Consider the following 18129-nt stretch of genomic DNA (forward strand, 5'->3'; position numbering starts at 1 on the left):
GTCGTGGTGTTCTGCTGAGCTGCACATGATACAGGTGTGATTTGCCTTACTTTAACAGTCAAGATGTGGTCAGTTCAATCACAAATCACCGGTAGGACAAATCAACTTTCTAGCTCTTATAAGTTGTCCTATGGAGTAAAGTACATAGATAAATGTAAAGTTATAAACAAACAATTTTAGAGCAGACTTTTAGTTTCTGGAGTGTACATGCTACTTGATTTTGAACAAGATATGAAAAATGTGGAGTGCTCAAGCAAGAAACCTTCCACTACAGTTCCAAATTGCTCAACACAAAGTTATGTGGGTTCAGGCCTATTGCTGCTGATGAGCTCAACACTGCCAAATTCTCTGCTCGTGAACTCACCAGTACGACGAGAAAGATTTCATTTGCAGTCAAAACATGTCGTCTCCATTTGAGAGCTCAGTGAACACAGCAGGCACACTAGACTGATGACAACTAGCAAACAAGTAAGCTAGAAATGGTAGAAAGAGGTGTGAAGCGAACACCTTAGGTATTCTCACTGACACACTGGAAATGCTTTCAAATGAACATAATGATTGTGCTAGGACAACTGCAGCGTGATATCCATTCCTGCGATAAAAACACTGTCAGGGGAAGCTGCAGCATGTCTGATTGACAAATTCTGCTCATTACCCAGAGTGCTCCTTGCTCAGTGTTATGTGGACTGGCGTTGCTGGTAAAGGAAGTGTCAGGCTGCCTAAAACATCAGGGAGAGGAAGCGGCAAAGCCTCTATAAATTCTGTGCCTTGGGGTAAGACGCAATGGGAGCAGCCGTCAAATGTGACTGTGACAAAACGCCATGAGCTCTGCCACAGTGCCTTGCCTGGCAGAGATGGACGGCCATCTGCCGGGACACAGAGGGGGTCTTCCTTGGCTTGGAATGACTGGTCAGAGAGGGAATGGGGCCAGGCTGGGTGCCTGCAGTCGTACGAGCCACTTCTCTGACTTTATTCATTTACCCTAACTTAAAAAGCCGGAAGGGTGATGTGCTAGAAAGGCACTGAAAAACACATGAATGTGCTTAAACGAGTGCAGCTTTTTACCAAAGTCTCCCCAGTTATGTGGTAATGTCACAGTGAATTAATTAGAATTAAATACTACATCATAAAATGTGCATCTTTGAATACAATACAAACGTATTATTTTTCTTACATTACAATGAGCTCTTATTACAAATTTCATACTACCTACTTTTCAAGTATGTTTTAGTACTCTCATTTATTCCTAATAGAATAACACAATATGATAGATGAGTATAACACAGAACATTTTAACACCACCATAAAAATATGTCCCTCAAAATGACCATGAAGTTAAAGAAACAACTTTCCCCTAAAACTGAACCTTGCCACCTTCTTAAGAAGGTTGGATTTATACACTGTTGTATTAAAATTCATGTGCTTTACATGGGAGTACAACAAATGGGAACAAAGTGAGTGTAATCATGTATAAAATCTGAACGACTAAGGCCTTAACCAAGTAAGACAAAATGCACAAACATGGCTTACTAAAGCATGAGATAAAGCCGCATGTACAATACAACAGTGTCCTTTTTTTTTCATGTGGGCAACACTGCTGATGATACACCAGTTATATGAGGCTTTCAAGTAGATGTTTTTTCAAAGTAAACAGTGGACAGGCTAGGCAACAGAAGAGTTGGAAAATACTGGCCAAAGTATGTGCTTGTGGTGATGCACGGGGAAAGGTCAGGAGGTCACTAACATAAAATCAGCTGTTTCTCTCAGCAGTGTGAAATACTGCACTGCAAATTTCGTGGTGCAGCAACATATGCTGGTCACAGACTGACTGATGTAATCACGTGTTCTTTATGTTATAGTGAAAGTAAAAAAAGATACAATCACTTCAACACCCTTGTTGGATCCATCAATGTGAGAAAAAGAGCTGATTAGGCAGAACAGGTCGAATAATCAGAACAAATAAAAAAAAGACAGCTTTTGTTTTTCTGTCTTCAAGGATGACTCTCCTATTCATCTGGCCTTGCTTAGTCCCCAAACCAACTATGTGCCACTTTAAATGCAAATTTAGTCCCATTTTTTGAGGAAGAACACTGACATGAGATAATCCCTCACGGAGCTGTACTGGAGAGACTGCCGGCAAAATAACATTCTTCTGGGAAACATCAAGACGCACACAGATTTCTTAAGCAACACACCACCTGCTAGTTTTGTGAAAAAGCATCTCACAGCATTTAATATAAGTGTTGGTTTCCTGGTGGGAATGGTAATAGAGTTGTAAAAATGACTGAAGAATGTCTGTGAAAGAAATCCTCAATAATCCATTAGAATACATGCATAAGGGATCAAAGAGGCATAAACACAAAAACTTCCTCCAAGACATGATAAAGAAACACAGTTACAGGCTTGAAAGAGGAAGACACTGACGCAGCATTTGTGCAGGACTCTTACCTCATACTCCTGGGAAAAGCGGAGGCCATCATTGGCCTTCAGTCGCTCTATGTGTTCAGCGAGGTCAATGACAGGTATGGGCGGGTGCTCTCTCATTCCTGTGAGAGGAAGAAGGGAAAAGACAAAGAAAAGAGTGAGACTGGGACCTTCCTGCATCAGACATGCATATCGACTTACACAAACACTCGTTGGACCACAGGGTGAGTGAGGCTGCCAGTGGGACCATGAGGTGGCTGTGTAACGATGGGGAGAGTGCACTTTGTTCAACAATGCATGAAAAGAAGGAGAGACAGATCGGACAAGTCGAAACAGGCTGGTGACATTTGGTGATACCATCATGCTAAGTGAGTAGAACAGAGGTGGGGCTGGCACAGCGATGCATATGAGTGACTGGGTGAGCATGCTCCTGGAAGGAAGCAGGAGGCAGATATCTCAGTGACTCCACAACTGGGGGCAGAGGTGAGCAAGAACTCACAAGTCTCCACAGATCACATTATCACTTCTCAGAGGGGAAAGAAATTGACTGGTCACCAGCCAAAACTTATTTCTTTGAAAATCTCTTTCCCTACAATACACTATCTTTCAGCCCAGCCTGAAGTGCTTGGGCTGGATTAATTTCAAACAACCCCCTGCCGCTCTATAGATTTCTCATTGCTGGGTTATTGGATGATTTATTGCTAATCTACCGACACAAATTCTCCCTGTGCCTCTGAACTTGGCAAGGCTCTGTGTCTAACCGGATTGCTTGGAACTTGTGTTATGTGCTAAAAGTTAACTGTATATGTGTGAAGATGCTCTAAAGTTATACATGGAACATCATTAACCTTACATGTAGCCTGGAAGTTACACAGAGATTAGAAACATGTTAAAAATGTATAGCATTAGTGCCTTTGGCTGAGTACGTCTGTAAGATCATGGGTCATGCTTTCAGATGAGCGACCATTAGCTGTAATGCTAATGGCTAATGGCTGGTGACTATGGCCACTGCAGAAGATGAGACTGGACCAATTATACTAATACTATCACACAGGGGAACCTATGAACACATTAACACCAGTGTGTATCTGTTTGTGCATGTTCAGCCAGGTTTTTTAGCACCATGTTGTTGGTTAAATGAAGAGTGAAGCCATAGATAACAAGGCAAGTGAGTAAACTGTGCACTGCTCAGCTATCCATGAAACCAGTCTAGTCCTCTGCTTCCACACCAAAAAGGTATTGTGGGTCGTGCACAGACATTGCTGCATCCTTGGAGCGCAATAGGCTTCAAGGCTGTGGGCTTGTGATGTCTGTCAGAACTGCAGCAGGGGAAATGGGATCAGGAGCAAGTGACAGAGGACGAAAGACTGCATGTGTGGGAAATACACAGTAGGTGAGAGAGCAGACTAACTTGGAGTGTTGGGGCAGCGATGAGAGCTGGGACCTGTGAAGAGAGGAGAGTGAAGGAGGGAGGAAGAAGAACACTAAATCAATGGAGATGGCTCAGGAGCAGACCAGCGCCAAACAGTATCTACAAATAACCTCTCAAGCTATTTCGAGTGTACAGTGGGTGGTGTTTGCCCTCTGGACAATTCAAGTAGTGTAGTTTTAGGCTATTAAACAAAGAAGCACACATAGCTGGATTTTAAAATACTTCCTGTGGACTACTTAAAAATTAAATACACTACTGTGTACCGCACACTTCATGATTTATGTTTAAAGGAGATTTTTATTTCATCACAACTTGGGTGCTATTTTCATAGTTTTGGCCATCACATTTGGTTATCGGTTATGATGATCATATAATCACCAAAGTAATAAATGATATGAAAACATGAAATGAAATCTGTGTGGTCAAACAGGTTATAATCAAACAACATAACACCAACAAACACCTTATTGCTGATTACTTCTGTGTGTACTAAGGCCTTTCACGTGGTGTGGAAAAACATAGATGTATGGGGGACTGTGTTCATCACAGCCATGTGTGGCAAAAAATGGGATCTGGTTAAACTTTTTCTGCAACATCATCCAGAAAGGTGAGGCTCTGACTATGTCACTATCCAGGCAGAGTTCAAACCTTGGTACTCTCCCACCTGTTTCCTCAGTTGACTTCACTATAAAGGGTCAGGCTCTGTCAGAACTGCACAACCACAATAGCAAGTAGATTCCTACTCTTGTTGTCCATCTGTAATCCTCACTCCATAGTGAATGAGGACGCTCATGATTTGAGTGGTTATACCACAACAGTGTCGTATACATCTCCACATTACATTTTCTATTAACTTGAACGAATGCTCACAACCGACAGCTTGGGGAATAGTTTTAACATTTGATGTTTCTGCTTCCAACTAAGTTTTGTTAACCTGGACGCAGAGAGCACAGTCTTACTGTCACTGAGAGAAATTATGACCAAAATAAAAAGCCAGGTTACACGGAAGGATGATTTTCTTTAAAAATACTCTACTGTATTTACTTACAATGAACTGACCTGTTCCACAAAGTATAAAAGCAAGTAATCTGAGTAAAGCATTTATAAATACTATCTGGACCATCTCTGCCAAGGATAAACCAAGCAGTTTACTCATAGAACCACATGCTGCTGCTGGAGTGCCTCAAGGTACAGCCAGGGTCTGTTTAACAAACCAACATGCTGTAGACATGAGCTTCAACTGGCCAGACCACTTAACATCAGTCAGAATCAGAGCAGGATGGTTTACCTGCTGTGGGCGAAACAAAGAGAGAAGGAGAACGAAGACAGAGGAACAGGCTTTTCAATATTCAGTCAGTTCAGCCTGGGCGATGAACACTTTTTCATAACCTTGGTGATTTTTGATAACGACTATTCTTAAAGCAAAACAGTAAGGTAGAAATGGAGAAAAAGAAGGAGATAAATGTTGATGTTTGAAGGGGGGTGAGAGAAAGACTACCCTACAGGGGGAAATGGAAGACAAAAGAGGAAAGACGTGGAGTGGGAGGATGGAAGAACAGGGCTCTTTTCAAGCAGCAGCACTGCTTAATTCCTCTGCAGGGGTTCAAAGGGGCTGTGTGTGTGTGTGTATGTGACGAATAGGATCTTTAATAACCTATGAGAAGGGACACACACATACACAACAGAGAAAACACACAAAAGCACACACAAATGAGTGTGCACCGGGTTTGACATTTTCTCTCAGCTCTACTGTTCCCTCCGCCTGGCTCACCTTGACATCAGAGGCAGCAGGACTCATTACCAGCTGGGGGGAATGAAAGGAGCTCATGGAGGGAGGAGGGGCAAGGATCAGAGGAGGAGGGAGGAGATCAGGAGGAAAAAGGAAGAAGGCTGATGCTGAGGCGGGAACCCTGACACAACTTCCCCCAGCCCACCCCACTTCACCGCTGTGTGTGGATGGAATCTGAATTCCACTGATACTGACCAGAGCTTGGAATGTGAAAATGTACCGTTTATTTTCTCTTATAGACTAATTTTTCTTTTAAGATAACTGGTCAGCTTTATAGCCCCAGAATAAATCAGCAGGACACACGAATTTCACAATTACAGCAACACCTACTACAAAGGAATAATAAACAAGAGATCCATCACAGGAAAGAGGAAGATGCTGCAGAAGTAGATTCTTGAAAGGTTGTTATAGAAAAATCCAAAACGCAATACCAGCCACTTGTAGAAAAGAAACAAACTTCAAAATCAAAGATATTAAGAAACACTTTTGAAGGTATGAATCATTTTCAAGTAGATTTCTTCTAATGTTTTGAATGACTGACAGATGAATTTCAGGGAGAATTTTCATTCTGGAAAAAAAAAACTTTCAAGTCTTCAGTCACAAAACTGGAGTATACTTTATATTATTAGTTTTATTTGTGAATTAAACTACAATCTTTACCCAGATCAAACTTAAATTTAGACGTTCACAAATTATAGCACATCTGTTTACCACTAAACAGCAAATGGAGTTGATCCCACATAAATTACATATCTGAGTTGTATTATTAATATGAGTTTCCAACAGAATTCATGTTCAAGTTGTAATTAGGACTAGGAAACCAAAGGCTCCAGTGTATCTGACTCTGAATCTGAAAATATTGCTGTCGCACATCAGCCAGGGTCTTTCGTTGCATGTCATTGAGGTATATTGTCAATGCACAGTATTTTAATCCTAACATCAACAACTTTGCAATCATACAAACACCTTGAAGCTGCAAACACTCACAAGTTGCAAACAAGAATCTTGGCCATCTCTACCATCCCTTCCATAACACATGAATGTGTTGTTTACACTGTTGTTCATTACCTGGGGTCTGATAGTTGAGTCTTCTCATCTCCACAGGGTCAGAGGAGTTAGCCAGCAGAGAGTCTTTCACCCCACCGGAGTGCTCATCTTTGGGCAGGGGTGATGCCCGTTTCCTGAGGTGGGAGAAACACATTGTAAGGCGTTAACAACTTCATACTTAGGCCACCTAAATGCTTAATGAAAGAGTGATCAATTCCTCAAGCTAACTGCAAGTGATAATAAAAGGATGATTAAGACAAGCATAAATGTTTCTTCTGTTTGGCTGTAAAATAAGACATGAAGGAAACACACACATCTTCTCTGCATTGCATGCTTGATGAGGTTAATGGCATATTTAATGGCTCCTCAAAAACTAGTTCTGAGGACCAGCAAATCAACAGACAGTAGGTACCGGGGCACTACCCCCATTAGTTTGCCAACTGGAGTTTAATGTGTTTGAAGAAACACCATCATTTTCCTGAAGTGGGCTAGGTTGGGTTGTTTGCTGCTGGATAGGTGACAGCTGCTGTGTGGGTATGTGTACATGAGTCTGTGTGTGTTTGCGTGTTTAAATGTGTGATTTTTGTTGCTCTGTGTGTGTGCTAACAACACATTGTGTTTACTGGCTTTCCAGATTGAGAGGAAAACAGGCGGATGCTGTAATTAGCTCATCAGCTGGGTGGCACAACACTGGGTAATTAGACCAGTTCTGCAGCACCTGCGTTGCCAGGCCCAGCCTAAGCTGAGTCTAGCATAGCACAGAAGAGAACTGCACAGCTAGGACTGGCTTAGCTCAGTCAACTGTAGGTTTGTCCATCAGGCGGAGAGAGGAACAGAAAACGCAGCCTGGCTGTATTCTAATGTTCAGACAGCCAGCATCTGTTGACATAATACGCAAGCCGGCACACAGATGTACGATTTCTGTCCTCTCTCACTGTCACAACTACACACACACATTCACACAGATACAGCTGCAGACTCACAAGCTTTCTGACTGCAAATGGAAATGGGTGGAAGGAAGCGTCGGGGTGCCCTGTGGAAATTTCACATCTCATTGCACTCCATTTGCAAGTGGCGAGCGTGGGTTTTAGGCAGGAGCGGGGCCTTCTGTTGGAGGCCCGGCGTGGTGAGAATACATAAAGCTGGTCGTGCACACACAGTGTAACCCATTCCGTCTCAGCTGCTGGGGTTTGGGCCTCACCACCACCTGTTATCTTGGGCTTAAGCTAATGCTAGCAGCGTGACGACTAATCTATGGCAAGTATCTGCCTCTCCAGCTGTGAGCTGAACCAGACCATATCCGGTTTTCCCAGAGATCACTGCTGGTGCTAGGCTGGGCTGGGCTGGGGGTTGGGGGTGCAAAAGTTGGGCATCTGTGATCTCTCACCTCTCATCTCTCCCTCTGACACTATCAGATTCCAATATACATGACACTTGCCGAACTAAAGTAAACATGGCAACAATCTCAAAGAGGTTATTCAAAGTGAGGGTTAAGATGTGTGAGAATGAAACTACACACCCTTATACATACACAAAATTTGTATAAGTGTGTGTGCAGTACCAAGTATGTTTAATGAGAGTAGAACAAAGCCCTTTGTTAAGACTACTGCCATGAGGAAGCAGGGACGGGGAAAAAAAAAAAGGCTAAAAGTAGAGGAATAGGTCTTAGTGGAAAATGTCAGCTTAAAAGATGGAACATTTCTTTTTGAGCAGTTTCCCCATCTGGCATTTAATTCACAATGGCCCATTCAGCAGCAGGTGATGCCTTGGCATATTCAGATGGGGCCACTCCTGAAGGGGTGCGCTGACACTGGCTAGATAATGAAACACAGCACAGAGACAAACCATGGCAGACAGGATGATCTGAGGAGGAACACTGGCACTAGATGTGGAACATGCAATGGTACACAGACTTGACCTGGAGGTTCCTTTGACCCCACTTATCAAGGGCTGCAGAATCTGCTGCTTCTCGTGTCTTGTAAATCTGAATAAGTCTGATTAGTCACATTACATAAAAGATGCTTCCTTTTTTCTATTTCAGTTTTATTAGGGTAGGCTGGACCTGAGAGGAAGCTGACTCAGCACCCCTAAAAAGCTGATTAATACCAGTAATTTCACAGCACAAATGAGAGGGAGGGGTGGTATGAGATGAACTTGTGACTTGTATAACAGTGACAGTACCCACCTTTCCTGTTTGCTGCATTCACAGAGGGCAAAAAGAAGTGGAGGATTAATAGGTAATTGTTGCCCCTATGGACCTATAACTTCTTTACTCGCTGTTGTTTTGACTAACATTATGTAATATTTTCATAAAGCTAAATCTAGTTCTTTCAGAAATCCAAACCACATAATAAAGTTATTGTAACCCTTAGTGGAAACTTTTTGAGAATAACCTCATCACTGTTCACTGCTGGTGTTAGTTTTGGCAAAGATTCAGGCAGCAATAACAACTCAAGCTACAGTGTGATTATTCTTTTGCACTTTTACTGCCAGTCCATAGTGAAAAGGGCACATACGACCTCCCCATAGTCCCTGCTGTCAATCTGTGTCTACATGGAGAAAGGGCTTCCAGACAGAGGATGTGCTACTCAGCAGTGAGCTGTCTCAAGGGCTATTATTAACCAGTCCCTTTCCAAGTCAGCTGGAAACGGCAGCCACAGAGCAGTCTGCAAGGCTGTGAATGTTAGTTTGGAGAAAATGTATGATATAAAATAGCAAATTCAAATTTAACCAAAATATAGGGAAGATGGGACTTAATCATGTTCCAAGAAAGTAGTAGATTTTAAAGTAAAACAATATTTATTGTGCCCATATCACATTATCATTATCACTATTATTATCTCTTTTATTATTATCATTATCTCCACTGTCAACAACTGGAAGCAATGATCATTTTCATTCAAAATCCATCAGATCAGATCAGAATAATGACCATCACAGATTCTAAGAGTAAAAGCCAGCATGCTTATTTTCCCTTTTTGTGATAAACAGTCCAAAACTAAATTATTAAAGCATGATCTCTTTACATATTAGATGTAGGAACCAGCAGTTTCAAATTTTTGCTTAATGAATGAACTTACAGTGATTAATTATCAAAATAGATTTTGACTGATAAGATTATTCTTTATTTATACCAGCATCCTGTTGGCCTGTGTGAATCTACAGGGGGCTGCTCTGGGGATATCTGGGAGTATCTGAAGTGCTTTTAAAAGACATTGACTGAGCCTATAGTTAAGCCCTCTGTCGCAGCCTTCTGTTTCTTATTTGAAATGACCAATGGTGTTGGCCAAACACATTTCTCACTCCTAACTAAGAGTTCTTGACAGCCAAGCTGTGCTTTTCATTAGGGAGGCAATGTCAGCTGCCATTTCAACTGACAGTTCACATATTACTGTTAAAAACGGTCAACTGGGCCAAAATTCTTTGGGGAGAAATGAGGATTTTCTGAAAGACAAATCAATCTGCCTTCGGTTACTTTTCTGTTACACTGTATATTATGGTAAGAAAATTAGATGTTACAGTTTGGTGTGTGAACAGCCTGGTGCGAGTGGCAGAGGGGAGCATGTCTCATTACCATTCCTGATGCAACCAAAAGAAACCTACAATCACTGCAGTGTCTCTGCAGTTCAGCCTCAAACAAACACAGAATAACTGAAGAATGACACACAGCAGCTTACTTCTTAAAGAGCAGGATTGCGATGACTATGATAATGATGAGAACCACGGCCAACACTGGGCCCATGACCCACAACATTTCAGGTTGCTCCATCCCCAGAGGCAGATTTGTAGGGACCAGGATTGGGTCTGAGTAGGGGCTGGCTGAAAACGTCATCTGTAAAGCAAAAGAGAAGAAACAGTGCAAGTGCGTGAGAGTCACTTCACAGGGTTTTCCTTCTTATCTAAAGTATGTATCTTATGTATGGTTGCTTTACGTAAGGATTTTTAGACTTCCTAAAAAGTCAAATAAAATAATACTTAACAGGGAAGAAATGCAAGTTTGAGAAAACAAGTATTTTACTGTACTGTTAAGGTAAGTTCAACGTTCAACATAACGTTTTTAATTGCAAAGGTTGTTATGCTGCTTAGGTGAAGAACTGTACGCTCTTATTACTACATCAAAACACACAGACCCAAGGTAAGAAGTGCCTAATTATGCTGAGATTGCAACAAATATAAATTTGCTGCCAAAAGAAATAAATTTCCAAAAGGGAAATAAAGGTCATTTAATATAACAATGAAATTAACAATTAAAAGCCAAAATATAGAGTTAACTCAAGTTATTTCAAAGCAATTCATCCATGATTCAAGTATGCAGCAGAGCAATCCATAAAGCTATTGACCAAATTCAAGACACTTTCCAAAAAACAATAACCATTCTTGCTAATGAAGTTATTATGTTTCTATTAGAGCACTGCATCACATTATAGAAAAGAGAAACAACTGATGCCAGAGCAAGTGTGAGACAAGAGACTGGGAGAGGTAGCGACAGGGATGAGTGTGCGTGCCCCTTGGCCGCTGAGATAAATGGGGGCACAGGAGAGGACTCATCTCTTCTTCATTAGTGTTCACACCGTGACGGAAGAGGAGGAGGAGGAGGAGGAGGTGACGGTGAGGGTGCGTTTCCACCTTGGTTGTAAATGAGACATCTCACCGCTGCTTCGTCTGCAAATGACTGAGGGGAAGAAAGTAGGAAGGAAGGTGTATGTAAGTGTGTGTCTGAAGAGTGGTTTTTAAAAACGTGTGTGAAAGAGAAGAGACTGCAGGAGAGCAAGGTGACAGATGAGAAAGAGAAAGAGGGAGGTGCAAGGCATCTGTCATTAGAGCGCTGTGTGTCTCCTATTGAAAGACGATGGGAGATGCAGGTCAGGGATTGGAGGATGGTGTGTGGAGGGGCATGGGTGACAGATCGTAGACCTTGAAGGGAATTGGGCTCCCAGCATGCAGCAGGAGTGGCAGGGTAGCAGGCAGCAGTAATCCGGATCATTAGCCACACAGCAGCCTACTCTTTGGCACACAGGCAGATATTAATTGGAAAGATAAGCTGAGATGAGCTCAAAGAGTCCTGCACTTTGTCATATAGTTCTGTTATCTCACATACTTTTGGGCAACCGCTGAAAAAAATTTACAGTATGGGTGTGTGAGCGTTACAGCTTGTAGACACAAGATAAGTCAAGTAAAAAAATTCATATTTTCATATTATAACAGCAGTTTACAGGAGCAATATTTTTCATTTGTCTTTCTCTTTCACACACACCAGGCACATGAGACCAGTTTTCTCTCATTCTGTGTGCCTTCGGGAGGAACCTATTATCTAGGAACAAAGAGAAACGACATCGCGGTGGGATGCTGCTGATGTGATGACACCAAGAGGCATCCTTTTCCTTGGGGAGGGCCCAAAAAAAGGTTGGAGGATAGGGCCCTGCAGGGAATCCTGAGGGAAAAAAAAAACAAAAAAAACTTTTCTTTCCTGGCGTAATAAATGACTGCAGCTGTGCTTTCAGAGATGGATAAGGGTGGAAGAACGAGAGGAGAGGAGAGGGCCTAACAAAAAGAGAGAGCTTTTTGTCTGTTGGTCACGGCAAAGTACTGGGATCATCCATTTGAACGGCTCTAATATCTGATAAAAGCTCAGTCACGCAGCTCCTAATGCCTCTGCCCTCACAGAGTGGTATCACAATGGAGAGATGGGGCAGTGAAGGAATGTGTGAGCCTGAGAGTGAGTCAGAGACATTGAGAGACACAAAAGCAAATATATATGTATTGTATCTCTTACCACTCTGAATCAGTGTGTGCAGTGTGTATAAAGAGAGTGTGCACATGGGTGGGTTAATATTTAGAGACAGCTCCACGTTGATAAAATATCTGGATTCCCTAAGCTCAGATCTCACAAATATAAAATCTTCCACAACCCCAAATCTTAGCTCAAGGCTAAGATTGAGGTAGCAGACATGTTTTTAATCATCTCTGACAGTTGTTTGGTTGATTAAAATGTCTCACCTTTAGGTAATTAATGTAATTTGCATCCGACATTTGCATTAAGGTCAAAGAGAAATTTTTTTTAGCTTTTGTGCAGTAAAGGTGGTTTGTATACACAGCTCAAAATTGATAGAAAAAGGAAAAGGGACTCTGTAACTCTAATCAGTGGTGGATGAGTGTATGTTTTTCAGTTCAATATGACCAATAGAAACAGGTGACCACACTATATCAGTTTCTTTAGTCTGACTCTTGCAGTTAAAACTTTTATGTTTACCTTTGTAAGTCAATATTTCAAGCCGAGTGTCTTTTCAGGTCTTCAGTATTTGGCTTGTGAAAAATAATGCACGTCAAAGTTAAGTGTACTACTTGCTTTTTCAATTTGTTAGATACATATTCAGTTACAATGTTATATAGTATGCCGATGAAATCTCATTTTCAGGTTGTGCTGACAAGGTATGAATGGTAAGTCAGTATGACTCAAAACTGAATTGTCTTCTCAGTCGACAGAGCTATTACAGATCTCAGCTGAATCGCTGGTCTCTAAACAAAACTAGATTTAGACAGATAGGATTTGGAGAGTGAACCAGATATTAGATTTTCAGATTTTATAAAATCTATTAAGCCATCCTTTTCCCAGTAAGAAGCAGAGAGAAAAATGTATATGACTATGGGCTTGTTAGCACTACAGAAGAACACTATTACTGTACTACAGATGCTGTATGAACAAGTGTTATGAGGGAATTAATATATTTGCTTTTGTCAGTCTGTGCGTGCATCTATCAGTGAGAAAAAGAGAGAGTGTATGATTGTGTGTTTAGACTGTAAACTGTGATGTGTGTGTGAGCATACGTAGAACACTAGGTTTCCTGAGCCTTCTCTCAAGCTCCTTTGAGCCTCCACAAGCGTGTGTGTTTGTCTAGGTCGTAGCTGCTGAGATTGTGTGTTTGTCTGAGACAGAGTAAGAGAACAGTGGGTGGGTGGGGGAGTGGGAGATGGCAAACAGCGAAGAGACACAGAGACAGAGGGAGAAAGAGAGACTGAGGTAAGGTGTTGTGGTAGTAGCAGTATATCGAGTCTGCTATCTGGCCCGTGGGCTACAACAACTTCCCCAGTCAGCCGCTGCTCCGCCATCCCCTGAGTGCAGAATCCACTATGAGCAGAACAGCCACATTTGTTTCAACTTGCCGTTGACCCCTCTAGCTCAATGTCTCTCCAAAAGTGGCCTAAATAAGCCGCAGGGGTGTGTGCCAGACAAACAAACAAACATGCAAAGACACCCATTATGTCTCTGCCGCTCTCTCTGCCTCCTCAGGGAGGCTGTGGAGCTCACACTTCACATTGTTGCATGACACAGGAAAGACAGAGGGAGGGAGAATGAAGGCAACAGAAAGATATATAAAGATAAAAAAACCCCCCAAAAACTTAGGTACAAAAAGGAAGGAGGAATGACAGCAGTATGTGCGGCTTTTCCTTTATCTGGGAGGAACAGAAATTGGCTGCAGGGTCTAGCCCACCCTGTATGATGACCCTTCTTCATACTAGCTCTCCCTTTATATTCTTATTTCTCCACTCAACTTTTACTCACATGCCCTTATTCCCAGAAACTTCACTTTTCTCTCTTTAGCTGCCTGAATACTAAGCACCCAGATATCTAGAGACATTGCTAAAGGAAGATGCCTCTAGGAACGGAAGTGACATATCACAGTTGAACAAAGAATCCCATTTATGATCTATTTCTACCACTTTGTGAAAAGTTGGGTTTCAATATTCTTATACTCTGCTAGAGAAAAAAAAACATCTTGTTTTCATAATTCTCTCTTGATATTGTTAGTCAAAGCCTTTTAAATTTCAAAAGAAGCCAGTCTTCCATGTTAAGGGTGTTTTGAGCCCAAAGCACCAACAGAATTAGTACTACAAAGCCAATTCCTGTTGAGAGTGAGTAGAATATAAATGCTTAGATAGTGGTGCAAACAGAAAACTGTAGTAAACACATTTCAACACACTCAGTTTTGGTTCCTGTCTGCACCACAAGCTCACCTCTCCCTTATCAAAAGAAAAGCACACATTAGCACAAACACCTGCTCTTCAACCAGTTCACTTTCTCTCATCTGAGCTTCACAGTCTGGACAGGACACAAGACTAAAATTTTGCCTTCCTCTTTTCCACTTTCCAACACCACCCCTCCCTCTCTGTCTCACATCACACAATATTTCACGCTACCTCCCTCCTTCACTCTCTTCTCGCATTAAATGATACTGTTTATACACACCCAGCATCTATCATCCCATTTCACACTTCCCCCGGCTTGTTTATCTGCCTTGGGTGCTGGGGAGACATGAAGGCATACTCTCTTGTTCTTTCTCGCTCTCATCCCCCTTTGCTTTCCTTCCTTCCCTTCTTTCCTACAACCACTGCTGGCTGCTTGTGGCCACAGATATCTACAAGGGCTTATTAAACCCTGGCAGTCTTGTTTGATCTACACTAGGGGAGTCTGGGTGGTGGGGAGGAAGTGTAGTAAAGACACAAGTCATTTACTCCAGTACTTGTTGTGTTATTCTCCTGGGTATGGTGAAGATCCTGCTCGAGGCTGCTTCTGCCAAATGCTCAGTCTTGCTGTATGCTGTACCTTCTGTACCCATTTGTGTTTGGTAATAAGTGTTTGCAAGTGCTGTGATGGGGGTGACAAAAACAAACACTGCTGTGGTACCTGGTTTTATAAAAAAGTGTGTTTAGGGGATTTGTGCAACCATCAATGACAGTCTGCCCATAGTCAGTGAGAAAAATCAGTGAGTTTTCATGCACTGCAATAATCTTGTTATTGTATATCCGGTGGCCATTATACTCTATGCAGCAGGTCAGTTATTGGAATACTTTCCTATCCACTTCTGTATATAGGATTGCATGTTTTAAGTGAATATGTGACACAATGTGATGTTGTAGCCTGTAGTTTTTTTTTTTTTTTTTTGCTGGAGCATTTGGAGTGACAGTTCATTGAGAGGACAGGCTCTGTGGACTAGTGACAGTTTTTCCATTTCTGTGTTCACGTTCCTGATTTTTTTTGACAGAAAATCTGCTGTTAGCTGTGTAAACTTATTTTTTCTGTTTCAGGTTTAGACAGACTTGGCTATAATTGGTTTGAGTACAAGGATGCGTTGCTACGAGTAAGGACCTTTCCTTTAATCCTTGTCACAGCAACAACGTCTCTGTCTAAAGTCTTTGTCATGTACAAATGCAAGAACCCTATTAAAAAAAGTGTTTGAGTTTTAAGGTGATTTAAAATGGGTTGTGCAGCACTGTAGCCTTATTAACCAAGTTTGTGGAAACCAGGTGTCTGCATGAAGTTTAAGAAATGGGATTACTAGTAAAAGGCCATCAATAACCAGGTTACTAAAATGAAGGTACACAGGAAGAGACAAATCTTGAGCACCACTGATCCAACACGGTGTGTCTGGCAGGTGCAGTGAGAGGGTTGTGAAGTGATGGGGTTTAAGCATCTCCTTTGAAGTCAAGTATACCATGGTTGCCCACTATAGCCTCCTTTGCACCTCCCTCCCCTTCCCAGAGCGAAGGAGTGGGGGATTACTGCGGGAGGGAGGCTTTAGGGACATTTAAAGCAGCATTTCAAGGGAATCAGGCCTGCTTTACAGACTTTCTAGGCCCTGTGACCAGGCCCTCGTCTCCCTCTTAACTCCAGCTGCGCTAATCAATCTCCTCTGCTCTCTTCATGACAGAGAGAGATGGGGAGAGGAAGAGAGACACAGAGAAGCAGAGGGCGAGTGAAAAAAAAAAACAGAGAGGAGAGAGACAGAAAAGAAAGAAATAGGTGAAAAGTCTGTGATTTCGTTTTGGACATGGAGCACTTGCTCTCTCTCCCTCTGTGGTCGCCCAAGGGCCCAGCTACTGAATATGCATGTCTCGGGTAGTGGAGGAGCTCAAAGCAATCGCAGACTCTCATTCTTCCTGCAGTGAAGTTTACTCCAGACCATCCCATGGAGAGCTGGGCCTCCATGTTAGTGCTGTTTGACGAGTGCATGGGGCCCCCACTTAGAAAGCCAAGAGTCTTGTAAAGGCATTGTAAAGAGATCTGTGCAGGCTCTGCTGACTGTTGAAATGGCAAAGCTGGATCTCTGATGTCATTTTCAGCTGATAAGGGAGTTATCAGGACAAGGTACAATGAATTTTACAGGCTGTATTAAAGGCTAAGTGGCAGTAAAAACAACAATAATTTGGCTTGCCACTGGCATTTTGGAAACGAGGTTAGAGCCTGAGGATGGGTGATGAATTGTTTGTCAGAAAAATACAAATATACATCATGTAAACTCAGTTTTAATATCAATTTCAAGAGGGGCCATTCCTCATAAAAAATGAGTTATGCTATTGACAGAATGTTTGTTTATAAAATCGGAAAAAGTTTTATGAAAGTGTGTATGTGTGTGTCTTACATAATTAGCGGTGTTGTCTGCCCCTTCATTTCGGAGTACGGCCAGGACAAAGCAGAGATACTCCTGACTAGTCAAGGGCTTGTTGTAGAAACCGTTGTACCTCTTCTCATCACCCAGGGTGAAGGTGGGCGGCAGTGAAGCCAACTTGGCAGCAATGTAAGGCATAGAAGAATCCAGGTGACGGCGACGCCTCAGCACAGGGCCTTCGCTTGACTTGAGCAACTGTGTGAAAAACATCAAGGGTGAAGGTTAAGGTCAAGTTTGGCAACAAAGCATCCAATGTGTAAGAACCTGGCCACTGCTAAAAGTAGGAAAAATAGATTTGTCATTTGGAAAGAGATAAATGTTATTGCATCACTTAGTCACATAGAAATCAACAATTGGTGGGACTTTAGGCAACGTATCTTGGAGGGATGTGCATGGAAAAAAAAAAAAAAAAACTCTTACTAATTAATGCGCAATAAAGCAAGCGAATGCCCTAATGTCCACCAGCTAGTAAACAAACCTTTGCATTCGCTCTGTCCAGATCTGCCTCCAAAGAAGAGACAATGATTCCACATGGCTAAAATACCCTTTGCAGTGATATAACTTTGCAAACAATGCAGCCAAGCTACGAAGTGAGCAATTAGTGATTGCTCTTGCACACAGTCTCAGCATGACTGCCAGCCTGGTTAATAAATGAGCAGGAGCATACAGCATTGCGGCATTGTGTTTCCAGTAGCATTTTGTTTTCTGTCAATGATGTCTCATGTGCAGCTCCAGATGTAGCTTTATTAAATCATTATGTCGAAGGGAGGAGACAATGGCCTGCTCAGTGTTTAATGACTCAGGGAGTCCCAACTCTCTCCCTCTCTTGGTCTCTTCTGTTATTTCTACAGGGAGGTGGAACAATAGCAATCCAAACCAGTGAGCTTCACAGTTTACTTAAATATGATGCTATTATTTTTTGGGCATGTCATTTAGCTTAAATTTCCTCATGGACATAAAAGACCTTTATTCAACAGAATAATAAAGCAGTC

The 18129-nt window shown here is 42.1% G+C and overlaps 1 protein-coding gene across 5 annotated transcripts in view; it reads right to left on the reverse strand.

The window, feature by feature from the left end:
* Positions 1 to 18129, reverse strand: part of LOC113133878 (receptor-type tyrosine-protein phosphatase F) — a 156794-nt gene that overhangs the window by 18694 nt on the left and 119971 nt on the right. For 3 of the 5 annotated variants that reach the window (XM_026312881.2, XM_026312882.1, XM_026312880.1), the window contains 5 exons: positions 17111 to 17332; positions 10370 to 10524; positions 6714 to 6826; positions 3836 to 3868; positions 2449 to 2546 (listed from right to left, as the gene is read on the reverse strand). In XM_026312881.2, coding sequence (XP_026168666.1) covers positions 2449 to 2546; positions 3836 to 3868; positions 6714 to 6826; positions 10370 to 10524; positions 17111 to 17332 — 621 coding nt within the window. The remainder of the gene's footprint in view (positions 1 to 2448; positions 2547 to 3835; positions 3869 to 6713; positions 6827 to 10369; positions 10525 to 17110; positions 17333 to 18129) is intronic. The other 2 variants (XM_026312884.1, XM_026312883.1) reach the window with 1 other exon arrangement.

Source organism: Mastacembelus armatus, chromosome 17 (genome assembly GCF_900324485.2).
Source record: "Mastacembelus armatus chromosome 17, fMasArm1.2, whole genome shotgun sequence".
In the NCBI taxonomy this organism is placed as follows: Eukaryota; Metazoa; Chordata; class Actinopteri; order Synbranchiformes; family Mastacembelidae; genus Mastacembelus; species Mastacembelus armatus.